The sequence below is a fragment of the Lithobates pipiens genome, unplaced genomic scaffold (assembly GCF_037356315.1).
Source record: "Lithobates pipiens isolate NorthernLeopardFrog02 unplaced genomic scaffold, aLitPip1_a1.2 Scaffold_23, whole genome shotgun sequence".
NCBI lineage: Eukaryota > Metazoa > Chordata > Amphibia > Anura > Ranidae > Lithobates > Lithobates pipiens.
Window position 1 is genome coordinate 81,316,272 of NW_027507785.1, and position 19,105 is coordinate 81,335,376.

Genomic DNA, 19,105 nt, shown 5'->3' on the forward strand with positions numbered 1-19,105 from the left:
AGATCCACTAGTCCTTCAGAACAAAAAAGTAGGAATCTGTAACAAACTGTTTTAAAATTCTTGCAACAGACAGATCATCCAGATGGAAAAAAATAAAAAACGTATCTTCTCAACAAAAGTGGAGTTACTCTTTAAATATGCAAAAATATCTGTTGTGTGATAACACAAGACGTGTTTACAGAACAGTTCTGAATCAACAGATATTATGGAATCTAAATTAGCCCTCCTAGTTCTTATTCATGTCATGTGCATTATGGTTCTATTAATTTTGACTGCCACTCAAATGCCCCAACACATATGGTAACACTACTGTGCACTGCGTTGCCAAAAATAGTGGATGTCCATTTTTTTTTTTAAGCTGTTGTGTTGCACAGAAAGATCATAGCCTAGTGCAGTGATGGTGAACCTTGGCACCCCAGATGTTTTGGAACTACATTTCCCACGATGCTCAAATACACTGCAGAGTGCATGAGAATCATGGGAAATGTAGTTCCAAAACATCTGGGGTGCCAAGGTTCGCCATCACTGGCCTAGTGCATTTCTGGCACAGCAATAGATTTTTTTGCAGTAGCAGCTTGATAAGGATAAAACACAAAAGGAAATCTTCATGTATTGCAGAGATGTAATGCATATTTTTCTTTGTCCTGACATGCACTATAAAAGACACATTTGGCCACAAAGTCAAGAAAAGCACAATCCACACAACACTGGATTTGATTTACATTTTTTTTTATTTTTTCTTGTTTTGTTAAGTTTTATACATCCTGGATTATTGACATAATGTAAAACTGTAAAAACCCTAAATACACATCTTCCATCATTCAGATAACTGAAGCAGCGAGAAATATATAGACAACACAAAGGTCTTGACCATTTGATCCATTCACGCCAGCTAAAAGTGTTCTCACATGTTAATTACACGGGACAGCTTCTGCACTCTGTTCAGTAATAAATCTCCTTTCTTTATGGTCTCCTGATACTGCCAGTTCTTGCTGTCCGGCCTGGAAAACATAATTATTACACACAAATAATTACACCGATTGTGTACACGGAAACCGATGCATTCCCATTTACATCAATATGACTGCCTGAACAGGGATGCAGGGAAACACCTGGTAAACATGAGAATTGGGATTTTCACGGTGCTTACATAAACTCAAAGTATTTTCATTATAAAATGAATATTTATTAACAGAAATAAATGTATTCAAACACATAAAATTCTGAGGTAGTTTACAAAGCTGTTTAATAGCAGTTGGGGTCCTGAGAGCCAATAATGGAGATATTCGTTGCACATTATCCTGACATGTTTCGCCGGTGGCTTCCTCAGGGGATGTGCGAAACCCCAAAAGGAAAAAAGAACCTCAAATGGATGCAAAATATCTGCCACTCAGACCCCAAAGGGCATGACCGTCACAAGAGGGCATAGAGGGAGGTAAAGACCAAGTTAATAAAAACAAAAAAAAAAAACGCGAACATGGGTCAAACACCTATCAAGGTCACACAGCGCAGACTGGTAGAGTGCAACAGATCAGTGTTCTGCGAGGAGCAGCGCATAGGTGCAAACCCTCCAGTCGTGACCATGGTATTCATAACTGAGCATCGTATAACTGTGTTTATGATACTTCATTTTATGAATGGAGGGGGGCCTCTGTTTCCAGTGCAGCTGAGGCTACAGAGAAAGGGACTGGGGAATTTGTGTCCTCAGTCCCTGTCTCGAAGGGGAGATGTCACATGACCAAAGGCCCCCCCAACAAAGCTGTTAAAAAAAAAAAAAAAAAACCCCAACCACAAACAAAACACACCGACACCGTCCACTCCTCTCCCTCCCCCAAAAAAGAAAACATTGTAAAAATAGAAATTGTAAAAAAAAAAAAAAAAAAAAAAAAAAAAAAAAAAAAAAATATTAAAAGAAATATATTGAATTGTTAAAATAATTTAATTGTAAAATTAAAAAAAAAAAAAATAACACATGACTGACAGTCCACATGTCAGTGCTGCATGTTAGTGCCACAGTCACATGACACAAAAAGTTTTGGTAATCGGCATCGGCGAGCACTTGGGGAAAAAAACAGTATTGGTACTAGTTTTAAAAAAGTGGTAATCGGGACAACCCCAATTCTCAAGTGAAAAGGACCTCATTTATCAAGGTTCCTCTTTCAGTAATTTCTATCCACCATCTCACCCAGATTTAAATAATTAAAGAAAAGAACCTGATTGGTTGTGAAAAACATAAGCTGTATGAATGCAGCTCAATGCACTCCAGATTACCTGTTAGTTTCTACAATGCCATTCACTTTATCTATCTTGCAGTGCAGTCTACCAGCAGCAATAAACCTGGAGAGCTCCCTGCAAAGAAACAAAAAAAATTAACATTAATTAAGTAGTAAAGGTGAACACATTCTCTGTAACCCAAAAAGTGGCCTTCCTACCCACGTAGTGGTGCTCACACTCACTCTGGGCATTATAGCTGCTGACTTAATATTAGGACTAGAGCTACACGATTCTGGCTAAAATGAGAATCACAATCACGGCATAACAGCTTTCACATTATACAAAAAAATTTAGTTTAGTTTTTTTATTGATTTATTAAAGTGTATTTTCTTTAAAAAAAAAAAAAAAATGCACTTCAAAAACCGCTGCACAAATACAGTGTTACATAAAATATTGCAACAACCACCCTTTTATTCTCTAGGATCAATGCTAAAAAATATATACGTTTGGGGGTTTTAAATAATTTTCTAGCACAAAATACTGATTTTAACTTGTAAGCAACAAGTGTCAGAAAAAGGTTTAGCCTTTAAAGAGCAACTGCAGTCTGCTCACTTAATTTGTAATAAAAACCATCTGTCATTCTGAAGCTTCCCCCCCAACCACTTTGCATATTTCATATACTGCGATTCTGTACTTGCCAAATATGCTGCAGAAATCTCCCTCCACTGAGTCTGGCTGTAATCATTTTCACGGTGGGCAGCTGAAGCTGCTGCCTGTTCACTTCCTGGATTTACACAGAGGCACAGCTCCAGCTCTCATTTACCTTAAAATGAATATATACTGTATGGCCAAGGATAGATATAGATATATATCTATATATTTTATATATTCAGGAAATTCCAATTTAAAAGCACTGCACAGCATAAAAATACCCTCTGGGCTGAACAGAAAAAATAAAAAAAACGAATAGTGTGTACCAGGTATAAGACAGGCTCTTTTCTGTTTCGGCATGACTATACCCGTGTGTACAACGCCAGCTGCATAAAGACATGCACAATGCGTTTTACGTGGAGAACTTGATTGGCCTGCACAGAGCCATGAGCTCAACCCTACTGAACACCTTTGGGATCATATTGAAAGCCAGGTATTTCTGTCCAACACCAGTTAATTGACCTCACAAATGCCATTTTGGCTGAATGGGCACAAAATTCCTATAGACACTCCAGTGTGGAAAGTCTTACCAGAAAACTGGAGGCTCTTAAGCAGGACATAGATTAAGTGATTTTCTTTCCTGCAACCGCTCAAGGGAAAGAAAAAAATAAAAATAAATCACTCAATCCCCCCCCCCCATCAACACAGGTAGTGTTGATGGGGGAATCCCTCCAGCAGAGCTATAGTGTTCTCCGAAAGGTGGATGAGGGAAACAGTCCTTGCTGGGAGAATACAGGGATTACCATTTGCAGCTATATAATCAATATATAAGTAGCAATAAATTACAACATTCTGGTTGTACCCAACCGATGGATCGAACTGGGTACATTTCAGCCTGCCCATAGATGGATTGACTCTCGACTGGTCTCTACTGAACAAGCCTAGATTTGATACATCTATGACCAGCTTCATAGCCAACTCTACCTACATTAATGTCCATGGTTTTCAACTGGACACATTCATGCAAAGATTCTGAGTACATTTGATAACTTGACAAATGACATTTCGAAAGTACATTCCTGAGCAAAGATCACCTACACTGTTACAAATTCTTTTATCCAAGAAATATTTCCCACCTTGCTCCTTCAAATGTTCTCATCTCTGGTCAAAACGAACATGGATTTGACTACTAATAATTAGAAAACTGAAGGAATGCTCCTAAGAAGTAACAACGTTTGAGGGGGAAAAAAAAAATAAAAAATCCCTGGGATTTGTTAAGCTCAGCAAAACACAAGGAAAAGCAAATCACTCTCCAAAAAAAAAAAAAAAAAACAAACATCCAAATACATAAAGTCCTTAGGAAATGAGAAATAAAATGATGTCAATCTGTGACAAAACACGTTGGGCAGAACTAGTGATGTGTAATGCCATCACACTGGACACCACGGCCATTTTGTTGGCACTTTCTTCCTTTGTATCTGAGCCCAATAGCATTATAATAAATGTATTCACATTGGTAACTACGCTATGGAGATTTATTTATACTTGTGTGAGGTATATTTCTGCATGCCCTTAAGTAGTATTCTGACGTATAGATGTTGTGCCAGCTATAGTGGATTCCTATGGCGTTTAATGTATTGTGGGGAGATCTGGCAGTCCATTTATGGGGCACGTCAGTTACAGTTAAAGGAATAGTCCAATTACATCCAAGACCTGTTGGCGTTGGATAATGAAAAAAAAAGAAAAAAAGAAAGAAGCACAGTTGACCACTCTATAATGCGAGGGTCAACATTGTCAAGCAAGCAGATTCACTTACACACTGTGGTGCTGTGTAGGATCGTCTTCTATGCACTGGAGTTGGGACTCTCCTCTGAACATGGATTACTTCCCAAGGACAATTTATGTATTATTTGGATGATGTTTCATTTTTGTGATTTATTAAGCGCTGCATTCTGATATACTATTTTGAGTTTGTGATTAACAAATTTTGCTAGCCGTTTAATATATAAATATTATTTTGTTGTGTGTGTGTCCAAGTTTGGATAGTGTATCCTGTTTTAAATCCCTATGCTAATCCCATCATGCAAGACATCAGAAGCAAGGCACTCACTGATCTATGAATTCTACTCCAACCCCAAAGGCTTCTGCCATGTAACCGAGTGTGAGCGACCGGTAAGACTCCAAAAGCTGACTGTAGGCCTGGATCCTCATCTCTCGCACATAGTACCGGTAATGAGGGGCAAAGAGCCAGTCCTTCTTCAGTTCCTGTTCCACAGCAGCTGCATCATGGGAAAACACAACTATTACTGTACAGAACGGAACATTACATTTATACACAGGACAATGGTTTCAATAAGGAAGATATTGATTTTATATACAGACATAATAAATTGAAATCTCTTTTTTTGAAGGAGCTTTAAAGTGATATTAAACCCAAAACCAAGAATGTAATGTAGATAAAGAAAAAATTAAATGCGCTCTGTGTATGTGAAACAATTCAAATAAATGATATAACAGCAGCCCTCACAACATTGTACACAGCAACATCCAAACATATATAAGGAAAAAAAGTGTTCTGCTGTCTACTTGAAAAATTGACATGTATTTATTAAAACAATAAATAGTGACAAAGTCCTTATGTTATAGTGCGCACACACACAAAGAATCTGTAAGGGCTAGTTTATACTTGCTTAAAGCGGAGGTCCACCCTAAAGTGGACCTTCCGCTCATCGGAACCCTCCCCCCCTCTGGTGCCACAATCGGCACCTTTCAGGGGGGAGGGGGGTGCAGTTACCTGGATAATCCAGGTAACTGCACCCACTTCCGGGACAGCTCTCTGCGGAAAGGGGCGTAACTTACGCCCCTTTCCGCAAGTGCCCGCCCCTTCCCGCAAGTGCCCCGCTGCCTGCTGGGAAACACACAGCTCCCAGAGACAGCGGGGAGCGTCCTTATTGCGCAGCGCAATTCGCGCATGCACAGTTGGGAACCGGGAAATGAAGCCGAAAAGGCTCCATTTCCTGATTCCCATACCCAACATGGCGGCGGCAGCACCCGACAGACGACCTAGCGATCGGCTTCGGGTGCCGACATCGCGGGCGCGCTGGACAGGTAAGTGTCACTATTTTAAGTCAGCAGCTGCAGTATTTGTAGCTGCTGGCTTTAAAAAAAAAAAAAAAAAAAAAAAAAAAAAAAAAAAAAAACGCGGAGTCCCGGTGGACTCCCGCTTTAAAAACATGGCTTCGGACAGGCTTTGTTAAAGTTCTCTGAACACCACTCAAAGCTCCGGTCACTAAATAAAATGGTTGGCTTAAAGCGAGAGTAAACTCAGTTTCAAAAAACACTTACATTCCCGGCATGCCGGAAATGCTAACTTTCACATTGGTTGTGCTCTCAACTAAACTTTCAAACCATCCAATGGCTGGTTTCATAACTGATCACATGTGCAGCATTATGGCAGTTGAAGAATCATTAGAGGCCAAGATGGCGGCTTCCTTGACTGAAAACGATAGAAGGGTTTACTTCCACTTTAAAGTCCTGTTTACACCTTGGTTTTGCATGTAGCTTCGATGCGGCTTTGGTGGAGCTTCACGCAAACTTTGCCATGACTTTTATGTAGGCTTTGAAGCACCACTAAAGATACACGGGTTATAATGTGTGAAGCAAAGTGCAAACAAAACTGTAAGCTAACCATTTTATTTAGTGACGGGCTTAGACTAGCGTTCAGAGAGCTTTAACAAAGCCTGTCCGAAGCAAATTTAAACTAGCCATTAATGTGTGTTGAAGCCGAAGTGTAAATGAGCCCTTAAGGATATCTTGTTATTTTAAATGATTACACATGTGCTCTTTAATGTGTATTACACAGAAGGCCATATCCATTTGTATTATCAGTGACTAAACTCAGCCATTCCTCACCATCCCAGATAAAGTCAGCTGCCATTTTTCTGTTTTCAATATGTATGTGCATAATAGGAGAATATCCTCTGGTAGTTCTTACCAAGTGACTGGAAGAAGACAGAATAGCGGCACTCATATAATGAGAAGAGATACTGCCTGACTGTGGGCAAACTGTGCAACACTTCTAGGATTTCTGCTCCTTTGATGACCTGAAATAAGAGCACAGATCTAGTTACTTGTAAACATCAGTGAGCTAGCATCGACATGGAAACTCTGTATATTTTTTCCTAAGTCATAGAACCAAAACACAAAGAAAAGAAAATCAGACATTAGGGGCCTGTTCCCACCAAGTGCGGTAAGACTGTATTGGGCTGCTATTCCAACAGAGTCCCACTGCAAGACAAGGCAAAATGCCTAGACTCCTACCTGGGCAGGTCACATCATTGCACTGCAGTATGTAGAAAAGAAAATGGGAAAAAAAATAAAGGGTAAAGCATGTACTACTATTTTTCATCCAGGAAGAACCTGTTTGCACATGCTCATTCACACAGGCAAGGTGTGTAAACACATTTTCATCTACATAGTCAATTATATGTGCATATACAATTGTATTTTTGCTACGATATGTAAATTACAATTTACTATATCTATTATTTACGTAGCGATCTTTGGTAGTTTCTTCATGTATCCTGAAGAAGCAAATGTGAAACGCGTTGACTCATGAAGACTAGCTTGCACACCAAGCGCTAAAGAATGAGCTGAATTCAGAATTTTATATATCTGATATACTTACCGTGGATTGCTTTTAACAATGCATGATCTGACCATGCTTTTATGTACTTTGGTTGTAAATAAAGTTCGATTTTTTAACAGTCTTGTCCCATGCGCGTCTCTAAAGTCTGATCAGCCTTTTTGTTTGTTTTCTTGATTACAAGGATGTTGCACAGGAGTGATCAATTGATATTACAATTGATACTACTTTTTTACTACTAGGGTTAAGGCGCTCCCCAATGTACATACAATGTACAAAGACTTAGCATAAATAGTAGTCCTGCAATATAGCAATGGTGTTAGTTTGGATTCCTTCTGGGACAGGATTCAGGTCTGGATTAAGCTGGCCATACACCTATAGATTATCTGCAGATTTTCTATGGTTAGATGGAAAAAGTGCAACAGAATTCTCCATGTATGCTAAACTGTGTGGATTGAGGAATCTCCCACTGTGCCAAGCTTCAGTATCTTGCAAGTCGGCTGGCTCTCAACCTAAACAATGTCTGCACACAATCAGAATGTTCAGGAATTGCGAGAGCCAGCGGGGCCGACTAGCAAGGTATGGAAGTTTGGGTCAGTGGGAGATTCTTCCATCCACACAGTTCACCGTAGATGGAGGAATCTGTTCCACTTTTTCCATCTGACCATAGAAAATCTGCAGATAATCTATAGCTGTATGGCCAGTCTAAGTGAACCTGTGATTTATAATCTACTTCTAGTAGAACCCAGGCAGTACCTCACAGGGTCACTGAAGTGTTTTTTCTAAAACCTGTTGTTCAACTACCCATCCTCTTAATGTATCACCAAACATCAAGGCATGTTTGAAATGAACTGGTGTCTGAGATCTTCCTATTGGACATTGTTTTATGTCCAACTTTCCTTGTACAGGAATCTGCAGTGGGTGTGCCTGGGAATAGCTCCCCTGCATCACAAGCAGGTGTTCTCAGCTAGCAAACAAGGTTTGGTAGATTAGTGCCTTACAGCAACCCAACTCAAAAAATGAAGTATTGAACAAGTTAGCTGAGCTTCCTGTATACATGTCAATGCTTAAAGTGGAAGTTCACCCCAATACATAAAACCTTTAAAATCTACTGGCAGAAACAACCTAAGACTAACCACTAATAAAAAAATAAATAAAAATAAAATAAAAATAAAATTATATTATATTTATATATAAATACACATATCTACGAAATGCGAAAGCTCTGCAGAAGAGACAGCCGACAACAGCTGGGAAATGCCTGGGAAGTGATGTCACCCATAGACTTACTATGGGGCTTCTGTTGTCCTCCACACCTGTCTCCACAGCGAAGCTGCAGCTGGCAGCTCAGCGTGGGACCGGCCCGTAGCAGCTTCGGAAAAGGCAGGTATAGCAATTTCTTCTTTACAGGGCTAGATAGGTTAGTCTTAGATCGTGGATGCAAGCAGATTCAATTTTAGTATTAGGGTGAACTTCTACTTTCATTTATAATTTTGACCAGAGCCATAACACCATCAGGTGATTTATTCCAGCATCATTGGAGACCTTACCTTTTCTCTGAGATCAGGCCGGTCCAGTGCAATCATACTGACATAGACTGTATATGTAACAAACGTCTTGTAATCCATAAGCTCGTAGGATGTAAACGTGGACACTGTGTCCAGGAAGAGCTCTGCTGCTTGTTTGAAGTCACGTATGGCTACGCAGTACAGACCTTGATAAACCTTCAGGCGATTCCTGCGATCCCAGTCACCACCTTCCTCTATGAGGCTTCACAGACAACAGATAAAAAAAAAAAAAATATGACTTACTAAAAGACAATCACTATATACCACTTACAAGGGGGAACAGATATAAGAGTTAGATGCTAAGAATATTGGAGGGGAGGAACAACTGGCGAGAGTCAAACACTGGAGGATTTCAATGAGAACATATTTTGACTCCATGTCTAGAAATATAAACTGGCACCCAGGGCTGGGCCTACCTGCGAGCCTTCTCTGTGTTCCTTGTAATCAGGTCATTATCCATGTAAAACAAGCCAATTCTCAGCAGGTAGAACACAATATCTAAGCGATGGCCGAGAGCAACAGTCTTATCATAGGTCTTTCTGAATGCTGTGAGGGCCCCCTCCTGCAGAAAGAAGAAGAATCAGTCACCCTAAAATGTGATAAGTCCATTAACCACTTGTTTACTGGGCACTTTCGCCCCTTTCCTGTCCAGGCCAAGTTTCAGCTTTCAGCGCCGTCACACTTTGAATGACAATGGTGTAGTCAAGCAACACTAACCATGTGAAATATTTTTACCATTTTCTTCACACAAATAGAGCTTTCCTTTGGTGGTATTTTTTTAACAAAAGAAAAAAAAAAAAGTTTTTTTTATTTTTTGTCAGTAAATTTTGTAAACAAGTAATTTTTCTCCTTCGCCGATGTGCAGCCTATGGATAGGCGGCACTGGTGGACACTACTGACTGGCATCCAGCGCGCTCGCGATGTCGGTACCCGAAGCGGATCTCTCGATCCTCTCTCGGGTGCTGCCGTCGCCATCTTGGGTATGGGAATCAGGAAGTGGAGCCTTTCGGCTTCATTTCCCGGTTCCCTACTAATGGGCACTGAATGGTGGTACTTGTGTGAATTGAATGGTGGCACTGTATTGTAAGTAGGGCACTGGATGATCAGTGCCCTGATTACATGTCTGGATGTCCCCTGCGAGAAGATGCCACTGAATGGCTCTCCTCGCCACATACTCTCAGTGTGAGGCAATGAGAGGCGATTACTTGCATCTCGGTGTTTACATGTGACCGGCTGTGATTGGACACAGGCGATCACATGGTTAAAGAGCCATGGCTCTTTACAGAGATCAAGGTCACGCCGGGTCCGCCACGCACCCCCTCGAGAGCAGACACACATCGTTCCTCCATTTGACGGTGGGCAGTCAGCAAGTGGTTAAAGATTCAGGGAGACAGTAGCCTATTTAAAGCTCAACTCAATGCATAAGAAAAACATAATATTATGAAGGCACCAAACAGCTAGATGTGAAAGTAGAAGTTATTTTTGTTTCAAGATACACAGCTCAAAATGGTTCCACCCACTTTAACTATCCAATTGGGGCTGTTCCCCCTTCCTACAGGGAGGCTCCAGGGGACCGGCACCGGCCCCCATCCTACAGGGAGGGGGGGTCACCCCCCCCCCCCCACGGCCCCTGTCCTTACAGTACACGTGAAGTGATCACTTTCTCAAGCGAGCTAACAGCTCACTGTGTAAATAGACAAATGTCGGTGCTGCTGGCATTGTGAAAAATAGCGCAGGTGTTGTACATTCAAAATTAAAATGGTGCAGTAATGCACATGATGGCTTAAAGGGGCCCTAAAAATGGAACTAATTCTATAAGCTGCTATTGGCAATCCACCCATGACCTCTTTCCTCAAATTTCACAAATGACTGCAATAAAAGGTAAACATTGGAAGTTAACCTAGGGGTTTTGTTCTTCCTGAAACAAGAATACCAGCTTTACTTCTAACGTGGTCATTTGTGAGCTTTAGTATGTTGATAGGAAATACATGAGGCTCATAGAAGTACATTCTGCCTGGCAGCTCACCTTGTCACCAATCCTGCACAGGTACTCAGCTCGCGCCATCATGGCATCTCGGATCTCACTTTCACCCAGATTTTTCTCTGCATCCTCCAGTTGATCGTCCAGCCTCTTCAGCTCCTCTTCATTGGCCTTCTTCATCTTATTGAGCAAGTCAGTATCCACCTGCCAGTCCAGCTGCTTGCAGAGACCCTCATAATAAGGAGCCATGTCTAGAAACGGGTAAGAAGAGGATTGGATCCAGCCTATGAAATATTCTCATAAACAACCAGTTACAGAATCTTCCACCACTCCAGACAACAAAACATCAGAGAAACATGGAGGTGGTCTCTGACAACCTTTCCTTGAAATACTATTTCTGCTCTGATTTCACTTGCCAGGTACTTGCTTCATCTCAGTGACTGGGAGGATAAGGTGAGGGTGAGTGTCGGGGTGTGGAGGTTGGGAGAGAAGGTGAGGGTCAACACTGGTAGGGGAGAAAAGGTAAGGGTCAAGACAACAGATGGCGAAGGGAAGGGCAACATAAGCATCAGGGCAAAGGGAAGGGTAAGGCGAGTGTCAGGGTGAGCATCAGGGCAGGGGCTGGCGAAGGGTAAGGCAAGTGTCAGGACAAGGGGCCGGGAAAGGGTAAGGTATGCTTCAGGGTGAGCATAAGGACAGAGGGTTGGCGAGGGGCCACGGAAGGGTAAGATTTGGAGGGGTTAGGCTGGGGGGTGGAGGGTAAGATTTGGAGGGGTTAGGCTGGGGGGTGGAGGGTAAGATTTGGAGGGGTTAGGCTGGGGGGTGGAGGGTAAGATTTGGAGGGGTTAGGCTGGGGGGTGGAGGGTAAGATTTGGAGGGGTTAGGCTGGGGGGTGGAGGGTAAGATTTGGAGGGGTTAGGCTGGGGGGTGGAGGGTAAGATTTGGAGGGGTTAGGCTGGGGGGGGGTAAGATTTGGAGGGGTTAGGCTGGGGGGTGGAGGGTAAGATTTGGAGGGGTTAGGCTGGGGGGGGGGGGTAAGATTTGGAGGTGTTAGGCTGGGGGGGGGGTAAGATTTGGAGGTGTTAGGCTGGGGGGGGGGGGTAAGATTTGGAGGTGTTAGGCTGGGGGGGGGGGGGTAAGATTTGGAGGTGTTAGGCTGGGGGGGGGGGGGTAAGATTTGGAGGTGTTAGGCTGGGGGGGGGGGGGTAAGATTTGGAGGTGTTAGGCTGGGGGGGGGGGGTAAGATTTGGAGGTGTTAGGCTGGGGGGGGGGGTAAGATTTGGAGGTGTTAGGCTGGGGGGGGGGGTAAGATTTGGAGGTGTTAGGCTGGGGGGGGGGGGTAAGATTTGGAGGTGTTAGGCTGGGGGGGGGGTAAGATTTGGAGGTGTTAGGCTGGGGGGGGGGTAAGATTTGGAGGTGTTAGGCTGGGGGGGGGGTAAGATTTGGAGGTGTTAGGCTGGGGGGGGGGTAAGATTTGGAGGTGTTAGGCTGGGGGGGGGGTAAGATTTGGAGGTGTTAGGCTGGGGGGGGGGTAAGATTTGGAGGTGTTAGGCTGGGGGGGGGGTAAGATTTGGAGGTGTTAGGCTGGGGGGGGGGGTAAGATTTGGAGGTGTTAGGCTGGGGGGGGGGTAAGATTTGGAGGTGTTAGGCTGGGGGGGGGGGTAAGATTTGGAGGTGTTAGGCTGGGGGGGGGGTAAGATTTGGAGGTGTTAGGCTGGGGGGGGGGTAAGATTTGGAGGTGTTAGGCTGGGGGGGGGGTAAGATTTGGAGGTGTTAGGCTGGGGGGGGTAAGATTTGGAGGTGTTAGGCTGGGGGGGGTAAGATTTGGAGGTGTTAGGCTGGGGGGGGTAAGATTTGGAGGTGTTAGGCTGGGGGGGGTAAGATTTGGAGGTGTTAGGCTGGGGGGGGGGTAAGATTTGGAGGATTAAGGATGAAGGGAGGGGTGTTAGGATGGGGGAGAGTAAGATTTGGAGGGGGGTTAGGATGGGGGAGGGTACGATTTGGATGAGTTAGGATGGGGGGCGGGGTAAGATTTGGAAAGGTTAGGATGGGGGTGGAGTAAGATTTTGGGTAAGATGTGGATGATTAGGGTGGGGGAGGGTAAGAAGGGCAAAAACAGTAAGGATTGATGTGTTGGGGTGTCTTCTGCACCCCCTTCCTGTGGTCACCTCCATAGATTCCATTATTCACAGGGTTCCATCCCCCTCCCTAATACAGGGGTGGGGAGCCCCGTTAGACCTCCCTAATATAGGGGTGGGGAGCTCCATAGACCTCCATAACACAGAGGTGGGGAGCCCCGTTAGACCTCCATAATACAGGGGTGGGGAGTTCCATAGACCTCCATAATACAGGGGTGGGGAGCTCCATAGACCTCCATAATACAGGGGTGGGGAGCCCCGTTAGACCTCCATAATACAGGGGTGGGGAGCTCCATAGACCTCCATAATGCAGGGGTGGGGAGCCCCGTTAGACCTCCATAATACAGGGGTGGGGAGCCCCGTTAGACCTCCATAATACAGGGGTGGGGAATCTCATAGACCTCCATAATACAGGGGTGGGAAGCTCCATAGACCTTCATAATACAGTGGTAGGGAGTCCCATCCCCCACACGGGGCCCAGCAGTGACTCAGCCCATAGTGGTATGAGCCGGGCTCCGTGTAGCGCCCCCTGCAGGGTGAAGGCCTGCCCTATGTCGGTGTCCGGGCAGCGCTCTCTCGTACTCACTGTTGCCGGTGACGGCCTCCATGAGCTCGGCGCGGAGCCGCACATCGCTGCGGGTGTCAGGCAGGCCGAGTAGGAACTTGAGCTGGGCGATGCGGAGATCGGGGTTCTTGGGCAGACCCTCTTCTTCCAGGTTCTCTAGCGGCATCTCTGCAGCTTAGGGATCTGCTCTGTCACAGCTTCCGCCGGATATCGCCGCTAACAATGCGGCCACCGGCCGGCTACAACACAGCGACACCTACCGGCAGCGCCGAGCAAACGCAGCCTAGGTAGCGCTGCCCCACCTGTTGGCGGAAGCTTGAAAGTGCAGCCCGAGGGTACAGCGTCATCGACTGGGACGGAAACTCCAACGCTGAACGTGCTGCAACACAGCGACATCTGCTGGCCAAAGTTGAGAAAAGTCAAATCATATAGCGTCAGGGGGGGGGGGACAAAAACTGGTTCCAGTGAATCTAGGACAATCTCACAGAAAAAAATACTAATTTTTTTTTTATGCAGACACTCTGAAATTGCAAGTTAAAAAGACAAAAGTTTTTTTGTTTTTTTTTGCTATTGATGTCCCAATAGGGAGATTTCCCTTCATTTCCTGTCCCACAGCCAAAACAGGAAGTTTTACTTGCACCAAATAAAAGTACAAGTTGTTACAAAGAGGAAGTAATAAACCTGCTGAGCTTTAAACAACAGTGTTAACTCAGCAGAAAAATTCCCCCCAAAGGCACAAGACCGAGTTTAACAATGACAATACTATACACACACACATATATATATATATATATATATATATATATATATATATATATATATATATATATATATATATATCCTTCCTTTAGATATAATGTCACCCCCTGGTGGATGTTTCTGTTAACTGCTTATACTGTCACACTATAGAAGATGGAACCTGGCCAGCCTATGCATAATTATAGGGAGGAATAATATAGGAGCCTTTCTATAAGTATGGCAATAAAATCCTCATTGCAGATCTGATGTTTTTCACAAGATAGTTGGAGCTCGTGAACTGTAATCCGTTTGGGTATAATATAGTTCATCAGGCTCAGGAGGAAGAGAGCGTCTGCACAGGCTTTTATAGCTACTCTCAGCAAGCTTCAGATGATAGCAAAGAACTATGGGATATATAGTCCTGGCACACAAATCGTGCAAAGCAATTATATGACAGGGGAAATATTCGCCCCACAATCCTTTTATTGGGCACACAAATATGATGTTACTGGATACATGGAGCCCTAGAGGGACAGGCAATACCCAGCAATGCTAGAAGGTACGGTGCTTTATGTTTGTAGTCCATACTGCTACATCCTCCCCCTACTAAGTTGAAAGTCTTTGGTCCCTAAAGACAAAGCACAACCTGGAATCACTTTACTGCATTATAGAAACAAAACAAATTAACTATCTAATAGACTAGAAGTTGCAACAGCTAATAACTGACTGTGAAGGATCCTCTGATAAAAAATGATATACATCAACAGGAGAAGAAGTCATATCAAGTTTATGACAGGCCAATAATAAATGAGTGGCCCACCCAGTAGTGTCGGGGTGGATCAAGGTTATCCTTTACTAAAGATTCGGTAAAGGAGGCAAGCGCTTGACTGGGACATTGAGTAGTAGGTATGAGTTAATTTGAATTTTCTCCAAGAGTGTCATAAGTCAGTCTCTTTGGGGGACATATCTTTTGTCTCAATCAAGAATGTATGTCTTCCAGTGACTGGGGTCCCTGTTCTACTTCCCAAAAACTGCATCCAGCTTCCAGTTCAGGTTCTATTTCGGTCTCTGGTTCTACTTCAGGCCCTGGCCCCAGCGGGATGAGAGGATGGATGAGAATTTTAGCCGTATCAGATACTTCACAGGGTTCCAGCTTGACCTCCTTGTTTTCCTTAAGTGGGTAGGGAGCTACCACCTCAGTGGCAGGCAAGTGAGAGTCTGTCTCTGAACAGCCTTCTTCTTCAGCAGCAGGAACAATGGAATCATCTTCCAGGGAGGAAACACACAGCCAATCCAAAGGTAATTCTTCATAATCACTTTCATCTTCCGGAAGTACAGGTGGACAGGCATTCCTGGCCCTAGGCCTCAACATTGGGGGCTGATATGTCTCTAAACAAGGGGCTGGGGGTACTTGAACAGCCTCTGAAATGGGCAGCAAATGGTTTTGGTGCAAAGTCTTGAGGGGGCCAGTCTTCCCTTCTGGCCGAATCTGATGCACAGGGAGTACAGGCAGTCATTTGCAAACAATGTAGGGTTGGGAGCGCCACCAATCAGCCAGCTTATATTTCCCTGGCACCCCTAGATTACGCAACAACACTCGATCCCCAGGCTGCAGATCCTGGACCCTCACTTTGAGATCAAAGTTCTTTTTATTCCTTTGTTCTCTGATGGTGGAAGCTTCCTTGGCTTTCTCATAAGCCACCTTTAAGTTCTTCCAGAGCCTGTCGGCATATCCCCTATAGGATGCTTGAGAGGTGTGATCTATTGCTGTTCAGATTGCTAGGTCTACAGGTAAATGAGCCTCTCTCCCAAACATCAAACTATAGGGGGAATACCCGGGAGAATAATATTGTAGGCATTAAGTATTGCAGAGATATGGTCTCCCCAATGCTGTTTCTTCTCTAATGGGAGGGTTCCCGGCATGTTCAACTGTATGAGGTTGAAACGTTCAGGTTGTGGATCCCCTTGGGGGTGGTAAGACGTCGTTCTGGATTTCTTTATGTTTAAAGTGTAACTCCACTTTTGTTAAGAAAAAAAACATTCCCCTCTGGGTGATCTATGTACATTGCAAGGAGTATAACAATCTTTGTTGCAGATTCCTACTTTTTGTTATTCTGAAGAACTTCATGTGTGTTTGTCTATGCCTCTGTATTCAGTAGGTCTAATGGGAGTGGTTTCATAATTAATTAATTATTAAGTTAGGTGTGGCAGCAGCAGGGCACTAATGAGGAAATCTGATGGGCCTGCATCCCTTAAGACGGGTTCCTATTGAAAGTGTCTCTCCAAAACTTACATTTTTGTTGCAGGGGATGCCGGAAATCTGAATTGTATCTTAGAGAAGATTTCTGGGAAAATTGGTGAGCCAATCACACGAACAGGAAATTATGTTTCTGGGGAGTGGTCAGTACATATTCTGTGTACAGAACAACTCCATATAGTCATATTGCAATGCATTCTCAGAAAATGACAGCTGCAGATTGAAAAGGAAAGGTAATTTTTAATAACGTTCAATTACAATATGATTAGTGTCGCAAATTATATGCGCCAGGGCCGGGACAAGGGGTGGGCAGGAGGGACGGCTGCCCCTGGCGCAATGGTATATTGCAGGGGTAGGGGACACCCTGAGCCTAACCCTAAGAGAAAGGGGGGGCGCAGTTTGGCATCTTTGCCCTGGGCGCTGGATGACCTTGTCCCGGCACTGATATGCTCTATATTATTTTTTCTTTAATTCAAATTTTTTTTCCCATAAAAGTGGAGTTAGCCTTTAAGAGTTCACACAGTCTGCAGACCAATTTGCTCTCAAACTCCCAACCTTAATCTGAGTAGAGGTGCTGGGGCAACCCATAATGGACAAAGAACTTCTCCACTAGTGTCTTGGTCACTGTACTGGCTTGTTGATCTTTGGTGGGAAAAGCCTGGGCATATCAGGTGAAATGATCTGTCACAACAATGACATTACTTCTTCCAGTCAGATCAGGTTCCAGGCAGGGCCGTCTTTAAGGCAGGGCAAAAGGGGCAGCTGCCCTGGGCCCTGTCATTGTTGTGGGGCCCAAAGCAGCTGCTCCATACTTGCCAACTATCCCAGTTTAAATTCCCTTGTCCCTTAAAATTCCCTTAAAGTTTTAATTCTGTGCTGTGTCCCGATATCTCAGTGTGAATTGCTGGTACTAATGCTGCCCAGCTTTGCCCTTTTGTGGTGTACGGATGACTCACCTGCAGGCCCTGTGTTTACATGTAAATAACCGGCATTCATATGTAAATAAGTCAAAAAGTAAAATCGGCTGGCGGCATTGATATGTAAATACGGTGGCATTCATATGTGTATCATGCTCCCCTGCAGTGAGGAGATGATGTGCTGTAACCTCTAGCAACCATTCAGTGAGCAGTATTACTGTACAGTAATCTCTAGCAACCAATTAGCAAGCAGAAATCATTTGCTGTAACCTCTAGCAACTAATCAGTGAGCCCTAATGTGTGCTGTAACCTCTAGCAACCAGTCATTAAGCAGTAATGATATGGTGCAACCACTGGTAACCAATTACAATTGCTGCCTAATATGAAACAGTAAACTGATTTTAAGTCTAATTGATATTTATTGTATGTCTCAGAGCAGGTGGAGAGTGAAATTGCATGGGGGGGGGGGGCAACATTTTTTTTGCCCAGGGTCCAATCAATATTAACCACTTGACCACTGGGCACTTAAACACCCTTAATAACCAGACCAATTTTCAGCTTTCGGTGCTCTCACATTTTGTAAGACAATTACTCAGTCATGCAACACTGGACCTATATGAAATTTTTGTCCTTTTTTTCACACAAATAGAGCTTTCTTTTGGTGGTATTTAATCACCGCTGGGTTTTTTATTTTTTGTGCTATACAAGAAAAAATACCGAAAATTCTGTAAAAAAATGAATTTTTCTTTGTTTCTGTTAGAAAATTTAGCAGATTAGTAATTTCTTCTTCATACATTTTGGCCAAAATTTATACTACTACATATCTTTGGTAAAAATAAGTACAAATTGGTGGATATTATTTGGTCTTTGTGAAAGTTATAGAGTCCACAAGCTATGGTGCCAATATCTGAAAATTGATCACACCTGAAGTACTGACGGCCTATTTCAATTCTTGAGACCCTAACATGCCAGAAAAGTACAAATACCCCCCAAATGACCCCTTTTTGGAAAGAAGACATTCCAAGGTATTTAGTAAGAGGCATGATGAGTTTTTTGAAGTTGTCATTTTTTCCCACAATTCTTTGCAAAATCAAGATTTTTTTTACTTTTTTTTTTCCACAAAATTGTCATATTATCAGGTTATTTCTCACACACAGCATATGCATACCACAAATTACACCCCAAAACACATTCTGCTATTACTCCCGAGTATGGCGATACCACATGTGTGAGACTTTTACACAGTGTGGCCACATACAGAGGCCTAACATGCAGGGAGCGCCATCAGGTGTTCTGGAGCACCCAGGACAATTCTGACATTTCTCTCCTACATGTAAAAATCATCATTTATTTGCTAGAAAATTACATAGAACTCCAAAACATTATATATGTTTTTTTAGAAAACACCCTGGAGAATACAATGGTGGTCTT

General features: G+C 43.4%; 1 protein-coding gene across 1 annotated transcript; it reads right to left on the reverse strand.

The window, feature by feature from the left end:
* Nucleotides 1-712: 712 nt before the first annotated feature.
* PSMD6 (proteasome 26S subunit, non-ATPase 6) lies at nucleotides 713-13,989 on the reverse strand. Its single transcript, XM_077451949.1, has 8 exons — nucleotides 13,784-13,989; nucleotides 11,105-11,310; nucleotides 9,495-9,640; nucleotides 9,061-9,280; nucleotides 6,860-6,968; nucleotides 4,976-5,144; nucleotides 2,272-2,349; nucleotides 713-1,001 (listed from the first exon to the last, which is right to left on the reverse strand). Exons 1-8 carry the CDS (start codon nucleotides 13,926-13,928, stop codon nucleotides 905-907), a joined length of 1,170 nt encoding a protein of 389 aa, XP_077308075.1. The 5' UTR covers nucleotides 13,929-13,989; the 3' UTR covers nucleotides 713-904.
* Between the last annotated feature and the right edge of the window lie 5,116 nt (nucleotides 13,990-19,105).

Bases quoted from the DNA above. Each gene is read 5' to 3' on its own strand.
- PSMD6 (XM_077451949.1), bottom strand. From the start codon at position 13,928: ATGCCGCTAGAGAACCTGGAAGAAGAGGGTCTGCCCAAGAACCCCGAT. The intron at 2,350-4,975 runs GTGAGTGCCTTG...GTTTCTTTGCAG, and splicing joins GGAGTAGAATTCATAGATCA to GGAGCTCTCCAGGTTTATTG. The intron at 1,002-2,271 runs GTAATCTGGAGT...TATGTTTTCCAG, and splicing joins GGCATTGTAGAAACTAACAG to GCCGGACAGCAAGAACTGGC.